The sequence below is a fragment of the Chelonia mydas genome, chromosome 6, assembly GCF_015237465.2.
Source record: "Chelonia mydas isolate rCheMyd1 chromosome 6, rCheMyd1.pri.v2, whole genome shotgun sequence".
NCBI classification, from domain to species: Eukaryota; Metazoa; Chordata; order Testudines; family Cheloniidae; genus Chelonia; species Chelonia mydas.
In genome coordinates, this window is record NC_051246.2 from 74,116,462 (window position 1) to 74,134,993 (window position 18,532).

The 18,532-nt window shown below is 47.3% G+C and overlaps 1 protein-coding gene across 3 annotated transcripts in view; it reads left to right on the forward strand.

The window, feature by feature from the left end:
• The window catches only part of CCDC9B (coiled-coil domain containing 9B), a 162,888-nt gene that overhangs the window by 96,110 nt on the left and 48,246 nt on the right, over window positions 1-18,532 (forward strand). For all 3 annotated transcript variants that reach the window (XM_037900487.2, XM_037900486.2, XM_027831533.3), the window contains exon 6: window positions 15,218-15,292. In XM_037900487.2, the coding sequence (XP_037756415.1) occupies window positions 15,218-15,292 (75 nt within the window). The remainder of the gene's footprint in view (window positions 1-15,217; window positions 15,293-18,532) is intronic.

Below are 18,532 nucleotides of genomic sequence, written 5' to 3' on the forward strand. Positions count from 1 at the left end.
TCACAAAGTTCAGCCACCAGGTTTGCCGTGACATTATCAGGGATAGTGTTCCTGATGGCTTGTAGTACATCTTTGTGTGGAATGTTGGTGTAGAGGGCTTCTACATCCATAGTGGCCAGGATAGTATCTTCAGGAAGATCACAGATGGATTGTAGTTTCCTTAGGAAGTCAGTCGTGTTTTTTAGTAGCGTGGGAGTTATCAGGGCTAAAGCTGTCTGGCTATCCTAGCTCAGAAGAAGACAAGGCCATAGGCCTTGATCCACGTTCCCTTATCTGCGATCCTAGCTCTAGCTATCTCCAGACTTGTTCAGTTCTGACTTCAGCAGATTCTTCAACATGCTCCCCAAAGGAATCTCATATGATGCTTCTTTGAGGGGAACAAGGGGAAGGGCAGGCATTGCCATGTACTTGCCTTGCATTTAAGGAGGAAAGAATGCAAAAGTTACCATCATTTAGGCCTTATGGACACCTAAAGCCAGCTTTCCACTCAGGGCCAAGGAGCAGAATGTAGTCAAAGAGCCCTATCCCAAACAAACAGTCAGTACAACTTAAAAGTTAATTGGGGTGGGCAATATCCATGTCCAAAACAAACTGATGTCACCCATGGGGCAGCCCATTTGACAATTTTGTTGAACTTTTTAGATTTTGGAAACGCGGACCAAATACTCTATTGCAAACTCCTTCCTCGCAAAAATGATGTATTTCAATACAAGAGAATCCACAGCCAAGCAAGAGTGTGCCTCTGACACCCAGTGCTCAGGATCATGAAAGATAACAAGAGAAAACATAAAGCTAAATACACAAAACAAGGTTGTACATAAAGATCAAAGGACTAATGCAATTTCCCTCAATGGGACTGCAGCCAAAGTGTGCTGCTAATTGCCTCAGTTATTTTCCTGCTTTTTCTTCTCCCCACTGAGAGTTTGACTAGAGATATGGGACCCTACTATCTGTTTCTCTCTGGTTGCTTTACACTGAGCGTCATAAAGAAGCAGATAAGTCAGCAGATTGAGCTACCATTGAATACTCAGCAGCGCAGGGGGTTTCCATGGTAGCACAGACCTAGTGTAATCGTTCTACAACACAGCCACTGCCGAAGGGGAATTGTCAGGGCATGTTTGGGGGATAGAGGATGTAGTCTGTGCACCGGTGTGCTGTGGCTATTCTTGCCTGCTCAAACAGCCCTTGGAGTCATTGAAAACCCAATGTATATATTAGAGCAGCCTTGAGGTTGCTCTGTCTTGTGGCACGGGATTGATAAAAGCTATCTTTCCTCTCCCCCCATTCCTGCCCGAATTGTATCTCCTGCAGATCTAATAATCAGAGCCCTAAAGTGTGAGAAAAGGGAGCTGCATTCACAACACCCTATCTCCTCCCCATTCAGTGCCCTACCTCCAAGCTACACTTTGCCATAGTTAAAGCTAAACAGAGGACACTTAGAAAATTAATAGGAAATGTTTTGGGGCATGCTCATTAGGGATCATTGCTGCTTTAGAAAGGGAGCTTGCCTATCAAATTCGCCTCCTCCAAAATGTAAATATATGCTGCAACTCAGTTTTCAGGAAGACTCAGTAGGAAGTCCATAACAGTCCAAAAGGCTTGGCTTTCCCTCCCCTCAAATAACTTTCTGATCACACTGTTCTACCACACTTTAAAGACAATGTTCCCAATTAATTTAGCTAACTGGGTATCCCAGGGAGAGGAGCCAACATTTCCCTGTCACTGCCTCCTATTACGCATTTGCAAATGGCCACAGTGTACTCATTGGACTTTGTCAAAATTTAATCCAGATAACCCCCAATTAATGCTTCTCTGCAAACCCTCAGGCTGTGCTGTCCTCCTCCGACACCAGTGTTCATGTTTGGATTTTGAAATTGAAGCAAGTGGTCTGGGTAGGGAAGGAGAGAGAACTTTCATTCCTGCATTCTGGAGGACACGTGCGCGCGAAGGGGTGGCCATGAGAAATGACAAAGTGGGTGCCATTATCCACTCTGAGAAGAATTCCACAAAGTCATTTGGTCGCATTCACAGCTTCGCTGTGCAGCAGCAAAGTGTCAAATGCATAGGATGGGTGCAGGAAAAACCAAACTGGAGCTTAAAATAAAAGAGTCTAAATACTGCACCCTAGTGTACAGAAGCAAGAAGTAGATTACTAAGCTGCGTTTAAGGGTCTGAAGGCAATGAAAAGAAAGAATTAAGACTGTTGTATGATTTCACTGTCTCCTTATTGGTGGGTTAGTGCAGCCAGGCTGAGTCCTGGACTAATGACACTGGTATGAGCTCACTTTAACAACAGAGCCACCTCTATTTAGTATTGGCAGAGAGTACAGAGGCAGCTACTTCCTGAGACAGACACCCTGCCCCTGTACAAAGAGCCATGCTCTTTAGGAGATGTCTGTGGATGTGCTAAAAAACACCTCAGCCAGCAAGCAAACAAGGAGCTACCATTCTGACCCTCAGAGAAGGCAGAGTGGAACTGAGAAAACGAAGGTCCTAACAGAAACCACTGGACACTAGATTCTCAGCCCCCTTGTGCTCATTTTAGTTAAGTAGGTTTTTTAAAATGTTTTTTGTAGATTAACTAGTTTTTTAAATCAGCCATAATATAAAAAAGGTGATTGAGCTGATCTCTGAAACCCTAATTTCCAACACTTATTCGTTATACCTCAATATTCTACGTTCCAATCAGCCTCATGAGATTCGCCCACCTATTGGGAAATACAACGCTGTCTCCCCTACCTTGTTAATTATTGTTATTTGATTTGAACGTGGTAGCACCTGGAGGCCAAGCCCCAGTGTGCTGGGTGCTATACTGACATATCACAAAGAGATGGGTCCTGTCGCAGAGAGCTTAGAATCTAAGGCTATGCGTGTACTGCAGCATGGTGTGTAGACTATGGGCGTGTGACTTGCAGCACGCACCAAAGTGTTGTGCTGCAACTGCCCTGTATGGATGCCGCTAGTATGAACTAAAAGGTACCTAGTTTGCATTAATGTAGTCCTCTTCAAACCAGACTGTGTTAACATGAACTGAGTACCTATTAGTTCACACCAGCAGCATCCCCCCGGGGCGGTTACAGCAAGGTTGCTACTCTGAAACCTTTTAGGTGCAGCAATTCTAATCCCTGTAGTAGTCCAAATTGCAGGGCCATGTAGACAAACCCTAAGTATGAGATGAGAGACAACGGATTGGTATGACAAATGGACAGAGGGTGTGTCTACGCTGCAATTAAAAACCCGCAGCTGGCCCGTGCCAGTTGACTCGGGCTGCAGGGCTGTTTAATTGCAGTGTAGAGTTCTGGGACTCTCCCGCTTCGCAGGGTCCTAGAGCCCAGGCTCGAGTCCAAGCCCAGAGGTCTACACTACAGTTAAACAGCCCCACAGACCACAAGTCAGCTGGCACAGGCCAGCTATGGGTGTCTAATTGCAGTGTAGACATACCCAGAGGGAACACAAGTTACTACTGAGACAACTGCATGATAAGCAGTACTCAGCCACAAGCAGCCTACAACCAGTGAGTCACGGGACTTGGATACAGCATGATTAAAAAGAAAAGGAGGACTTGTGGCACCTTAGAGACTCACAAAAGCTTATGCTCAAATAAATTGGTTAGTCTCTAAGATGCCACAAGTACTCCTTTTCTTTTTGCGAATACAGACTAACACGGCTGCTACTCTGAAACCTGTCAGCATGATTAAAGTGTATAGCGTCGATGGGACCTCACCAAGCCCAATCTGTGGCATATGCATAGGTTCCTCACTATGCTACAGATTTTAAACATGTGGTAACTAGAATCAGTTAGCGATGCAGTGCAGATGGAGCCTAAAACGACAGCTGCCCCTTGTCCGCCTTCAGTTCAGCTTGCACCCGTTGCACCTAGAAACATTTTCTGAAATGGCTTTGTCCAGCCTACACTGCCACTTCAGTCATTTCCGATACAGATTTGGGAGGGAGCATTGTCAGCAATGCATCCATTTACTGGTGCTGGCAGGACTCCGAAAAGCCGAAGACAGATACATCTGTCTCTCCCACTCTGCCGCCGATTAATCTCCCTCCTGAGAGCTGGTGGGCATCAGGCTAACTAATAGTAAGAACATAGGAATAGATTCATTCATATGTTTTGGTTTGACAATCTCAGAGCAGTGAATAAGTACATTAACCCATTTTACAGATGGGGAAACTGAAGCACAGAAAGGTTCAGTGACTTGTCCAAAGCCACAGAGGAAGGAAATCAGGGTCCGATGACTAGGGTGCTAGTCTGGGACTCAGGAGATTTGCCTTCAATTCCCTGCTCCCCCACAGACTTCCTGGGTGATCCCAGGCAAGTTATTTTCTCTCCCTGTCCTAGTCTCTGTCAGTAAGTTGGGGATAATAGCACTTCCCTTCCTCACAGGAGCATTGTGATGATAAATACATCACAGACTGTGAGGTGCTCAGATCCTATACTAATGGGGATGGTTTAACTACCTCAGAGAGAGAGAGAAGAGAAGAGAATCCTGATTGGCAGTCCCTGTTTCTAGCCTTTAGAAACACTGCTTCCTCCTGTACCACACAGCCCAGGCGGGAGGCACAGGGCTGGCTCTGTGCTTGAAGGGGCAGCTGCATTATTTGTGTTCTCCAGTGGAGATTAAATGTACCTTTGAGCTGAGCTCTAGCAGACTGAGATTGACAGAGTCTTGGCTACATTCTGCTGATGCAGGGGGGCAATTAATTCAAGCACAGCACAATTCAATCCGCCTTTTCAGGAGGCACTGATTCAGCAGCTGCTCTTGCACTCTGCCCTCTTCTCAGCATGGTATCCGCAGGAAGAAAACTTGTCTCTGTGCTGTCAACACTATGGTGCATGCCATGAGTGGGGGCATGGGAGGGTTTTACATGGTAAGATGGGCAGGTCTGTTCCTTTTTGCCTGCACAGCTCGAAGTGTAGAATGGTTGACAGGACAGCAGGGAGCACAAAGAGACAATGAAATGGAGATTGTAAATCACGCTGGGAGAGTTGGTAAGCACGGCTGGCAGAATCGCTTGGCTCTCACGGGCAGTGCCTGCCTTTGAGTTTCCATAACATCATGCCATTTGTCCTCGAGCCCAGGAGCCGCTCCGCCTCACAGCATGAAATAGATATTGGGATTGCTGAAGCTTTTTAAACAATGCTTTTTGCTGTAAAGAGCCTTTTGTTTTTGTTTGAGTGTGACAGAGCTCCCAACTTTCCCTGCTCCTCACACAAGGGAGAATTGTTCACATTAAAAGAGGGGGATGGCCAGAGCTAGAGGGTGGTAAAGAAGGAGGGGCCCTTTCTATTTAGGGCCTAATCCCGCTCCTACTGACGTCAATGCAAGGTTTGCACTGAGATGATATCTGGGAGCTTCTGGCATTCCTAAGCTCACTTTGGGCAGCATTTCTGTCCCTGGATAGTATTGCCCTAGCAAAAGTGGGAAAGAAATATGTTAAACTGAATTACTGAGAGGATTCTTTGATACGAAACACTCTATAAAATGCACAGCATAGCACAATTGATTGGGGTGCATTTAAGGGGCCTTGTCTTGAAGAAACCAGTTTTGGCCATTGCTGGTGGTCAGATACCAGATCAGATGGAGTCAGTGGTCTGATCTTATTCCCATCTAGGGAGTGGTTGCTTTTTCACATTGACTTCAAATAAACCACGATCTGAGGACTTCAATAGCTCAGACATAAGTGAGAGGTTTTTCGCAGGAGTGGGTAGGTGAGATTCTGTGGCCTGTGTTGTGCGGGGGGGGGGGGGGGGGGGGTCGGGTCGGACTAGATGATCATAATGGTCCCTTCTGACCTTAATATCTATGAATCTATAAAAGACTTCTTAGCCCAAAGCCGCACAATTTCTGATGCGGCAGGTGTACTCGATCTGTCACACATTAACAGAGAGATTGTTTTACAGACACCTCTTGTCCCATCTAGACAACCTTCTGCCCCATGGTGAGGCGCACCTTCTCTTCCACTCACAATCACGTGGACCCCCTCTTCTGTCCCATTTACGTCCCCTGGACCCATCTTCCCGCGACTGGCAATAAGGCAGAACTACCTGCCTGCTTACTGGCAATCACACGCACCCACCTCCATGCCAGACTTGCCAGTTTGAATCCCACTCATGAATGCACGCCATCTCTGTGGCTCGTGCTGCAGTGGCGATCTCATTGAACTCTGTACCACCAGTGCATGTAGGTATTTGTAACTGTCTGCCGTGCATTCCCTACATTTCTAAGAGCCTATGATTATGTGATTTGTGCTTTTTGAAAAATATCATACATGCCATCACCCCCTCCCACCTATTATATTCCTGTCTCTCCTCTTCTTCCCTTGTACATGCTTCCCTTCTGCCTGGTCTTCCTATTCCCCTGCACCGGCTGCCACAGCCCTGGTCCCTTGCTTCTATGTTCTTGCCCATGTTGGCCTGCCATGTGGTCTCCCTGCTCCCTGGCACATCCTGTAGGACAGTCTTGTCCTTGGTTCCCTTCTCTTCTGTTCCACTGGCAGCTTCTGGGGGGAGGCTGGTACCACCACACCCGTTGCTGGCTCTAGTCCTTGAGGAGTAGACTGTTTCCTTTGCCCCTTTTTCTCCTATGCAGAAGCAATCAGCAGTGGAGGCAACTAAGTTGGCTCTTCCATTTCATTTCCAGATGCTTCTGCAGATGCTCAGTCTCTTCACAGGAAGCTTCCTACCACTAAGAAAAGGAGGACTTGTGGCACCTTAGAGACTAACAAATTTATTAGAGCATAAGCTTTCGTGAGCTACAGCTCCCTTCATCGGATGCATTCTGATGAAGTGAGCTGTAGCTCACGAAAGCTTATGCTCAAATAAATTTGTTAGTCTCTAAGGTGCCACAAGTCCTCCTTTTCTTTTTGCGAATACAGACTAACACGGCGGCTACTCTGAAACCTTCCTACCACTGTGTCTCAACCTGGGGATGGACCACCCCAAGTGACAAGAGGGTAATTCTCTATTCCCATTCAGTCCAGGGCTTTTTACTGAGATTACTAGCAAGGGTGCTAATCCACACCAATTGTGATGGTGGTTTTTGTGGTATGAATGCCTGTCCACAAGGAACTGAACTGAGTCTCAGTCTCAATATACAGGCAGCTGAACAGATGGTGATTACTGCCAGCAGTTACCAGCCTCATCTAGATTGAGAGTGATGACCTATAAGCAAAAGGCCCTTCCCTTCTCTTCCATATCCCCTTGTCCTGAGACATCCAGTCTGTCCAGGCTAACAATGCCCACATTCACTCAGCCCCAGCTACACATGCTCTCCTCCTTCACTCTCTTGCACACTCTCAGATCAATCCATTCCTTGCTGACTCTTTAACACCCAGAGTCTCCCTCCCTCAGACAGATGCAGCACTGTGTGGGGTGGCTTGGATTGTCTAGAATGCCCTGCGGATGGCTCAACAGCTCTGACACCCAGTCTTGGGCTATCCAGACACTTGGTCCTTTTCCTCTCTCTGGTGGCTGTGGTGTGGAAGTTGCTTTCAGATCTCCAGGCTCTCTTTTAGAAATGAGTTTGCATGGAGCCTGTTGACATTTTGCTGGATTGAGCAAGTGACTAGAAGCTTACCCAACCTACCACAGGGGTGTATCCTACATTTTAAGAATCAAAATGGGTAAAGTGCTTACCTTGTCTCTCCTCCCAGAGAGCCGTGGGGTTGTCAACCAACAACCCCTCTGGGCCACATATAGCACAGCAGAAATCTTCATCTCTTGTAAGCTTTCCCTTAAACAAAGACCAAACAGCACCTTTCAGGCAGAATCATGTTGTCTTTTAGAATTGTACTTTTGTGGTTTGCTAAAGTCAAGTCTCCATGAGAGAGCACGGTGTGACCATGTCTCCTCCCTAGTAGGCTGCACCAACTCTGCCACTCAAAATGTCTGCCTGGCTCTGCAGACAGTCGAGTTCTTAGAGATTTAAAGGTGCAGCACACATAAAGCAAAGGCAGAACACTTACAGAGCAAACTAGACCACAGGCTCCAACTCAGAAGCGATGGCATAAAATTGAGAAGCCACATTCATAAACCTTTCACTCCCACTCACTGTTGCCATGACAGACCACAGGCTCTCCATCTTGGACTCCCCATGCTGCTGCTCTCACTGACAGGTTGACCTCCCCACAAAACTCCTTGCCGATTGCTTTGCAGCCAGGGAACCCACCAAAAGCCAATTGGACACTAATATGCTCTTCCCTCATGGGTGATGAGTGAGGTGGTACTGTGCCTGTCAGCTTGAGAATGGGGCAGCAGCATGGGAAGGCTGAGCATGCCAGTGCCCAGCTGTTGTCTGGAGTTGGACATGGCTCCCACGATTTTTCATCAAATGTAATCTGGAGCTGAAGTGCAATATTTCTGGTGGTGGGTTAAGTGGCTTTACCATAGCAACTGCCTAAGAGCCCACAGCTTAGAAAATGTATAGGGCTGGATCCCACCCTCAGGATCTGTGCATGGAACGGATGCTGCATGCAATTCTCCCCACCATACAGAAGGAGAAATCAGCTGCCTCCATAGCAGCAGTCCTATGTTCCATTAGCCCTCACAGAAAGCTCTCTATGGTGTCTGGGAATATACAAGTGGTGAGGGCTTGAGAACTGGCTGTGGAGGACCCACATTTCCCACACCTTCATTTCCTGCATCCAGCAGAAACAGAAAAAAATTAGAGCCAGAAGCCATAGTCCTGTTCCTACAGAACATTCTCTGTTCCTCTGAGCTGGAGCACTGGGGAGCCCATGAAGAAGCACAGGGACTCCATGCAGCTGGCCCTGTGCATCAAGCATATGCCTGAGCTCAGTGTGGACATCAGAGTTCCTGGCCCCTGTGCAGGTGTTTCCACAATGGGACATGATCTGGCCTGTTTGGGGGAGTGGATCCCTTTGTCCCTGGAAACTCTGAGAATCCAACTGTGCTTCACCCTGTGTGCAGAGACAGAACTGACATCAAACATGGCTTCCACTCCCACAGAAACTGATAAAATCAATTCCCCCAAGTTTTGTAAAGAGCAACCGTGTTCTCCCCTCCCCTTGCTGTCTGTATCCACAACTTTCCCCTGGTTGCAGGATTCTGATTTTTGTCAGTAGGGCTTAAGGCAAGTCTCACTGGCTGTGTGTTTGGTAGCAGTTTTCCTAAGAGGGCCCTCCACGCTCTAGCATTTTTCATGGCTACATTTCAGGAGAATCACTTTATGCATTAGAGCTGTGAGCCGGCACACCCGCACCACTGGAGCATACCTGTTAATTAACACGTTACATCTTGCAAATAGACAGATAGGTATGTGGCTTCTGGGTATTTTACATTGCCTTTTTATTAACAGCATTTCCCTAGGTGATACATCACAAGTGAAGCCATTTCCAGTCTGGAGATGGACGAATCGCCCTCACCGGCTCAGCTATACATGTCAGAATATGTCACCCCTCCCCACAACAGAGAGAAACCCACTGCCAAAAAGCGAAAGAGAGAAAGTGTTCCATTTGACACTGCGGATGTGGTTTTCCAAAGAACTCAGCTCCCACATGGGCATCACAATAGGTGGTCAGAAAAAATAATCCACCCAATGTGCTGAGCTTTTTTGAAAATCTGGCCCAGTTGTGGGTTCTGAGCACTTGGAAATCTGGCTCCGAGCTGCTTTGAAAATCTAGCCCCACATAACTAGGATCTGCTGCTTTTGCTCACATGGACTAGCACCTTCCTCTGCAGTTACTCCATTTCAGTGGGACTACCCATGGAGTAAGGGTAGCAAATCTGACCCTAAAGAGCTTAAGAAACCATACTAATGTATCTCCTCCGACCAGGATCTGCAGATGGCATCTGCTTGATTGAGTCATATGATTTATCATCTTCATTTTGAAAATAAAAATTCAATGAGATGGTCTAGACCCCAAAATGAACTCATTTAATCTTTCCTACCTGTGGGGATCTTACCAAGGGCGGGATTTGCATGTACTGTGTCAGTGGCAGCATTTAAAAACAAGCCTTCTAGAGTAACACTAGCTTGAAAGATCCCAAACAAACCTAAGGTGTGGTCCTTCAGCTGCCCATCCTCTTCCTCCTGCAAGAGGGGTCCCACTGAAGTCAATTGGACTCTGTGAAGGAGTGAAGTTCAAGCATGCAGATCTTTTGGCAGAACTGGGCTCCTAGAAAGGAGCAGACACATGACCCTCTCTCCTCTCCCTTCCTCCAGAGAACAGCATTTCTTCTGAAAGCCCACCCTCAGAAACACCAATGCTGCCATCAACATCTATGTGACAATTCCTACTTGGGGCATAGGCTTGAGAGGCAGCATGATCTGGTGACCGGAGCAAAGGGCTGGGAGCACAGATGGCGGCTTGAGCTCAGGGTTCTTGATCCTGGTGCAGTGACTGTCTCACAGTTGGGTGTTAACCTTTCTGTGCCTCAGTTTCCCCATGTGTAGAAGGGCAATAACATTATTCACCGCACATGGGCATTGTGTGGAACAGGGAGTTAAGGTTCGTACAGTGCTTTTCAAATAAAGTGCTGCGACAGCAGTGAGTGTCGGTAGCACACAGAAGATGCTGGCCGGAGTTTTTATTGCGTCCAAGGAACATGAAAATGCCCTCTCTGTGGCTGGACTTGCATGATCATGTCTGGCGCTAAGTCAAAGGGAGAGGCTTGGCAGCGTGGGAAGCTTTCATGCTAGAGTGGTCAGACAGAGGCTGTGATGGTGATGGTGGCAGGGTTGAATTAAGGCAGTCTGGGGCTTTAGGCACAACCCATATGGGCCCCTCATGCCCCTCCCCCACAGTGTTGTAGCGCTGCCCCTCCTTGGGTTGGCAGCAGGTTCAGTTAAGATTAGTGGGGCCGTTCACATCTCTTGGAGCAATAGGTTCAAGCTGTCTGCAGACTCAGGCAGGCATCAGTTACACTTGGGGCACATTTTCAAGCTTCTCCTTGCACCCCTGAGAGATAGAAACATCATTTTAAAAACTTGAAAGTGGAGATTCTGATCTCGTCATGTAAGTTTGGGAACTGGTGTGCTAAGTGTAAGGCCAATGGGGTGCCTATGCCTTAATCTGGCCATAGGTGGTGGATTCTGTGCAACACCTGAAATGTAGACTGCAGATCACTGATGTGTCCCCAGATGCTCAGGGCTTCTTGAATCAGAGCCCAGATACTGAAATAACTCTGAGCTTTATTGATCATGTCAGCACTGAGTGAGTATTCACACAGTTCTCTAACTAGCTAATGTCCTCTCTCACTGTACTGCCCCCTGGGATGGCTCCTCTGGGAGCAGAGTCTTTTCCACAACAGCACACGCAACACCTTCCTAATTTTATTTCTGAGCGTCCTTTCAAACTCTATTAGCCAATTCTGATCCACTCGCCCTGATTGTGCTGTGTAACTCCAAGCAATTTCAGTTAAGGTGCTCCGAATGCTATGTGCTATAGAAACTTGTCTGGAAAGTTTCACTGGAATGCCACTTGATTTTCATCAGCATAATGAAAGCAGAATCAGGCCCTATAGTTTCAGCATTTTAATTAATTCCTCATCACCCTTTGCCTTGTTTCAGTAATATCCTTTATGGCATCTAAGAGTTTTGTTTGTTGTCTAAAAATCGCACTAAGCAACTAGCCAGAATAGGATTCCTGTTTTCAGCTCAGACATGACTTCACAGAGTTATCATTTCCAAGCTGTTTGTGCTGTGAATTTGCTCTTTATATTTTTGTTTTCCTTTCATGTGCAAAACTCAGGCGAGCTGATGGCCTTGGGGCCACACATGACTTTCCAGTAACACTCCCATAGAGGATTGGGTGCAATTTTGGAAATCCCTTGGCTATGATTTTGCCTTTCCGATGCCGTGCCACTCCCGAGGGGGTTGTTGGTCTCCCTGCTGCAAAATAACAAGTTGCTAGATCCACATGGAATTTGTGCAGTCAGCCCCTATGCGGCCAAAACTGGGGGTGACCGCAGTGATAAATGCTGTGTCATTTGGCAGCAAAATGTGCCAAAGATCATGTGATGCAGCAGCAAGCAGTGGGCAGCCGAGGCAGCTCGAGTAGGGATGCAGCTGGGGGCAGTACACAGAGCAGGATGTTACGGCTGTGTCATCGTCATCAGGCCAGTGGGGTTTGCTGAAGTTTCTTCAGCTGGTGGTTCACCTACTGGAGCTGTTTTTTCTTCTCACTGGCAGATCTCGATTCCAAATGCTGGTTGGTAAGAATGAGGCAGTGATCCAGGGATCCCACAGTTTGTGTGATTCTCCAGTGAGGAGATGCAGGATCATTCCCAGTTAGGCAGCAGGGTCTCATAGCAAAGAACAGATACAAGTGAGGAACCTTTACCTTCCTGAGACAGAGAGGTTCAGGGCTTGTCTACATGGGGAAGTTATTCTGGAATAAGGCAAGGGGTGGATTTAAGGCAGTAGAGCTGTTCCAGAGTAGCTCCCCATGTGGCCACTCTTGCTCTGGAATAGCTCCAGTGCTTTAAATTCACACCTTAACTTATTCTGGAATAACCCCCTGTGTAGACAAGCCCTAAACCTGTCCCAGCCATTCACGTGATTGCTGTTTATAATAGTGGAGTCTGAGGAGTTGAAGGGTAGGGAGAATAGGAGAGGCGCATCCAACAAGCGCCCTCTCTTTCCTGCCTGCCCTTCCTGTTTTATTTGACAGGCGCAAGAGATTAACATTGAAAGAAATTGACACAGGAGGGCTAATGGTTTTCACACTTGCTGCTACTCTTGCAAGTGGGTGCTAGCCTCCCTCTGCTGTATACTGTGCTCCCGTCATGAGCTTCCGTGAGCATGACACACACGCACAGCTGTACACTCTATGATTCTGTGACCTGAGTTTTTTCTTAAAGTCTTCCCCCCTCCCCCGCCCCATCCTGTATGTCCCTGCTGCTGCCTGGAGGCATTAAGAAAGTCATGCAATTCCCTACCCTACTGCCTCCCCACCGAATGTACTCTCTAAGTGGTACTACTTCATGACGTTTCCAGGCTCTGATTGTCCCTGGAGTAGGTTTCAGGAAACAGCACTGGGTCTCACTTGCAAACTAGAGTTGTGAAGGAGCAATGTGGAAAAGCTTGCGCTCCTATCGGAGGTTACCAGCTGCTCCATTGGTGTCTCTTGCAAGTAACACTGCACCAAGTGACACTGCAATTTGCCTTGGAGAAGGGCACGTTTCTGCCTTCCTAGTTAAAAATAAAGCACAAGTACTGCAGTCCACAAGTGAGAGGGAAGAGTGTACAGGGAAGGAAAGAGGCAGAGGAGCTTCAGGACTGCGCTGGGGCTAGATGGAGCAAGTAACAACCAGTGATCAAAGAGAAAAGGGTGGGGGTGGAAGGGCACCACAAAAACAAAATGTCACACTGAAAGGAACCAGCAGGAACTGCCTCCTCAGAAGGACAGTCTGAGAGTCAGGAGCCATGAATTCAATTCTAGCTCTGCCACAGACTTCCTTTGTGCCCTTTGGCAAGTCATTTAACCTATCCCTGCTTCAGACCCCTGGTTTCTGATGACAATGATCAGTGATCTCACAGGGAGACTGCAAAGCTAGTCTTATTTACCCACAAAGCACTTTGACACCCTGTCATTGAAGGCCCTATAGATGTGATCTGTAATCACCCAAGATGGCAACAAAAGGGTAACAGGCAGTGGAAGCAATGCAGCAGAGAATAGCGCTCGTTGCAGTAAATCAGTTTAACACCAAAGGGATCCCACGGGTTGAGCTGACTTCAGGTCCTTCATGGAAGAAGGGCTTAAACTGGGTGGAGTTTTCATGATCGAAGGAGGGGTGCCAGGGCTCCTGTATCAGTGTTCATGGGGGATCCCCTGTGATCTTTGCCAGCCTTGTCCATAGCTGACTGTATTTGTCAGAACACGTACTTGCAGTGGGCCAGAAAACTGTCTGTTTCATTTGCTTAATGTTTTGTCCATGGTTCACTAAGAGTCGGGAGGGTAACTCCAAGGCACCATCTCTGCTGCAACGATCTGGGGATCTGTTACAATACAATTCAAGGTAGTGAGATGGGACCTAATTGTGTCCCTCTAAGCGTGTTAGAGAGCTGGACTGTCAAGACTTTAGCCTGGATACAGGGACATGGGCACATCCTGTTAGGAGTGCTAGTGCCAATGTAGGATCCAGACCTGTAGTTTTGCCTAAAATAGTATTTTAAGTTTGGCTTGCCTGTTTGATTTTTAATATACATACATTCTTACTAATATGTGTGAACAAAGGGATCCTTACTAAGGACAGAGACAGACACTGTATATCTTGCTTTTGCCTAAGCCAAATGGGTTTGTTAGTATAATGGGAACAAATAAAAGCAGTGAAAGTGCTACTGGGCATGGTGGAAGTGTAATATATAAACGCACACTTAAAAACTGCCTCAACTCCTTATCTCAAGGCAAGGTCAAGCAACCAGTCAGAAGGGGCAAGGGAGGGTTGGGGGGAAAGGTAAAACGCTAAAAGACCAAAAAAATGCCTGCCCCTGACTGTAGCACAACCTCACTCCTTACCCCTCCCGTGGGGTACAAAAGGGGTGGAATAAAGACCCTAGACCTACGACCCCACAAAACAGAACATGACCATAAGTTGTAAGGGGTGGAACTGTGGGTGTGCATTACAAGTATAATTTTGGCTGCTAAGAAGAGGGAAGTAGGAAACACTGGAAAATAAGGCTCTGCGGCATCAAAGTTATGGGACACGTTTGCTGAAAACTAATCCCAATAAACATCACATTGCCTGCACTTAGAACTTCTGGTCTTCTGCTTTCTGTCTGCCTAACAAGAACCAGGGGAAAGAGTAAAGGAAAAGCCCTCCAACACATCCCAACTTTACCATAGCAACATTTAACCAGATTGCAATTGGTACCCTGACTCCACTACAGAGCCTCAAGGCTATTTAGGCACCTAACCCCGACTGAAATACCTTTGAGGAACTGGTTTTTGGTGCTTTAAGCTTTCTCTAGATCAGCTTTCCTCTTTGGCAGCATGGTGGAGTAGAGAGATCAACGGGAATGTGTCCCCTTTTGCTGCTGTCCTTCTTGCGTCTTGGTGCCCCATTTTCCCTTGCTGGTGCCGGTTTGACTCAGTGCAGCAGGAGCCAACTTTGTCTCTTCTGTTCGCCTTTTGTCTCCTGAGAAATCCCTTTTGGTTTTGCACAGTTGCTCAAAGGCCTGGCACTAATTCCTCACTCTAGAGTCCATGCACAATCGTGAATCGTGTCTCTTCTGTATCCCTATAGGTAGATGAAAGAAGAACAGTGGAGAGGAGGCGATCAGACACTGACAAGTATCCAGAGAGTGAGCACAACATAAAGGTGAGAGGGGTCCTTGGTTCTGACTGGTGTTCATGCGAAGGGGGTGGTGATGTAGTGAACTGTAGGTCCTGATTGTCAGAGGGACTGACCATCCACAGCTGCCCTTGAAGTTAATGGGAGCTTTGAGTGCTCAGCCTAGCTGGCAATCAGCCCTCATGGCATTCTTGGTAGTGCCTGTCTTCATCGCAGTAGTGACTGCTCAGGTTGCCTTGAGTACGGAGTGGAACAGGGAGTCCTCTCCTTGACTGCCTCTTTCACCACCCACCCCATTGTAAAAAGAAAAGGAGGACTTGTGGCACCTTAGAGACTAACAAATTTATTTCAGCATAAGCTTTCGTGAGCTACAGCTCACTTCATCGGATGCATTCAGTGGAAAATACAGTGGGGAGATTTATATACATAGAGAACATGAAACAATGGGAACAGCCCCATGCCAAAGGAATGGACAAGCTTGTTCAAAAATTAGAGATGGAAAAGATGGATTGAGTCACCTGGCCCATCCCCCCATTGATGCAGGATTGTGCTCCAGAGTATTATCCAGAGCTTTGTCCCAGCTGGCTTTAAATTATGTGATCATGAGGAAAATGCGAACTACTGAAGAACTAACATGCCTTTTAACTGTATGGGTTGTTTGGGAGCATTAGTGCTGGAGCAGTGTTAGCCTGCTATGCAGGGCCCAGTGTACCTTCTCTCCAGTCACCAAAGGTTTCCCTTGCCTTTGTCCCTCTGCTGTGCTGAGTTCTCTGTGACGATGGGCAAAGTATAAATGCCTGAAACCTGTAGACTGATAGAAAGGTCCTGAAGCACGCAGCTTTGTGATGGCTGCCCCAGTAGAGATTGGCTCCAGAGTGACATAAGGTGGATTTCTACAAAGAATCTCCAAATCGTGCGGAAGTTCTTTTCCTTAGTGATAAGCCAGACCACGCATTTTTACTGTATCAGCCAGTTTGACTTCAGCTCTATGACCCGAGATTCCTCCGAAGAGAGTTGTACCTGGAAATAAAGCAACATTTCCTAATTTTCCTTCTGGTGAGTTGGAAGGTCCTTTTGCCACGTCTTCATTCTGGGATGCCTCTGGCCCTCCCCCTTCTCCCCATGGTCTTTTCTTTGTGATCACATTCGCACTCACCTCAGACTGTGTGAAATGGAAATCCAGTGAGGGTTGAATCCTATCTCGGTGCTGTTCAATAGAAGGGCCAGCAGAGGGTACTCTAAGAACAGCATGAGCATAAACAGGTGAACAGCATCTTTTCACAGAGGCAGGGAACAAAAGGCAGAGGTGGCTGTCCAGGCCAGCATGCCAACGCTGCTGCCAGAATGCTTGCCCAGCCACAGGACGAGTGCCATTGCATTAGCTGTTTTCTCTGTGGCTATCATTTGCTTGTGGGTTGAAAGATTCAGGCTGCATTAGCCACAGTCCGTTGCTTTAGCAGGAGCTGGCCAGGGTTGCAGTAAATTAAAGTTTGTGCCTTCCTGCTGGCTGTTTAATGCAAACCCTGGAGGAAGCACTGGCTCCCCTGATATCAGACACTCTTAATTAATGGAGCACAAATTGAATAGCTCCCGTTCCCATGCGATTCATTAGGAGAACACAGATGGGCTCCGAAGCATCAATCCCAATTGCACCCAGCAGAGGGGCAGAGGGCTGCCTGATTGGACTCCCACTAGGTCCAGCAGACACAGCTGCGTCCAAGCTGAGCAGAGCCCTAGTCTGGTAAACAGCTCCTCACCCTTGCACTTGACAGGCAGCAGATGTACATCTTCTCTTTATTTACCCGATAAACAGCACAGATACTCGGTGAGAAACACGCCATCTGACAGCTGCAACACCTCTGTCATTCACTGGTTTGGAGCCGCCAGCAATTTTGCTAGGGGATCCGGTGAGAAGATGGATGAAGGCTCTGGCCTTTCACCTGTGCACAGCCGGGATCAAGTCTTATCTTAGGTCTCCCATAGAAATTAATTTCCCAGATCTTGCCTAATCTTCATCTGTGTGTGTGTCAGGTGGCAGGGCTGTCAGTCTCTGCTCAGGAGAGGTGTCGGGGTCATCATAGGTCAGGTCTGAGAGGTGCATTGGCAGCTGGGGAAGCTTGCACAGAGCCCGCCTGCACCATGTATGCCTCACACTGCTGCTGCTGTTCCCTGCTCTCCTGAGCACTAAACCCACTCACCGGCCATGGCATGCCCCTCGGGATGTGCATTAAGCAGTTAGGGGAGGGGCTGGAAGCTGCAGGGAGTGTTTCAGAATGACCTTCTTGTCAGTCTAAGAACAGGGCTTCTAGGACCACAGCCTGGCATTCCTTTGCCCAAGAATGGAGGGCTGAGCATCTTTCCTCCCCTCTTGCTCCTGCACGGGCTTGCCGAGTCCCTGACTCCCTTTGGTAAAGAACTAATGAGCTGTTGCTTGCTCCCTCCCCCCAGTCTCCTTGCACACACAGGTGGGTCTCCTTGGCAACAGGTTTTTCAGTCACTCCTTTCCCTCCAGTCTATTTTGATCTGCAGTGAAATGCTAGGGAGATTAATTCCTGTTTTGGAGAAGGGTGGAAGGAGAGGGTGGGCTTTGAAGGTGGGAAATGTGGAGTAGTGAATTATCCACCAAAAATTAACATCCCAGGACTCGTTTTGTGCTAAGCTATTCACTCTATTAGCTATTCAGCTATTATACGACTCTACTTGATAGCAGGCCATGGTGAGTTGGTTCTCACTTCCAGTACAAGGCTGAATTTGGTTCCTTATTCCCAGTTCCTTAGGTGTGGTACCAGCTTCTTTTTCATGGGTCCCAGTTCCTTATTCAAAGGCCAAATCTATTCAAAATATATTCATGTAAGACTCATTTTTTAGAAATGTCATCAAATTAATGTGTTTGAATGTTATAAAGAATTAAAATACTAATTACTTAATTATTTATTAATTAAATAATCAGATAAGGAGCTCGGATTTGAGTGTCTGTACATGAGAAAATAGGTCTTGGGTCACCCCAGATGACACATCCCCACAGCCAACAGACTGTTCTGAAGGATCTGGGACATACTACTTGCCGATCTGAAGCTTTGTTCCTGCACATGCTGCCATCTGTTAGGTCCTGTCCCATTTCCATATTGTACATAGAGCTTAAATAAGGAAGAGGGTTTTGACAGACTGTACATGACATAACGCATCTCAGGTCACCCCATGTGCCATCCCATCCCCTGTGACCATTATTTCATGAAGAGATGTTATGCCATTTCCTTTCTTGTCTGA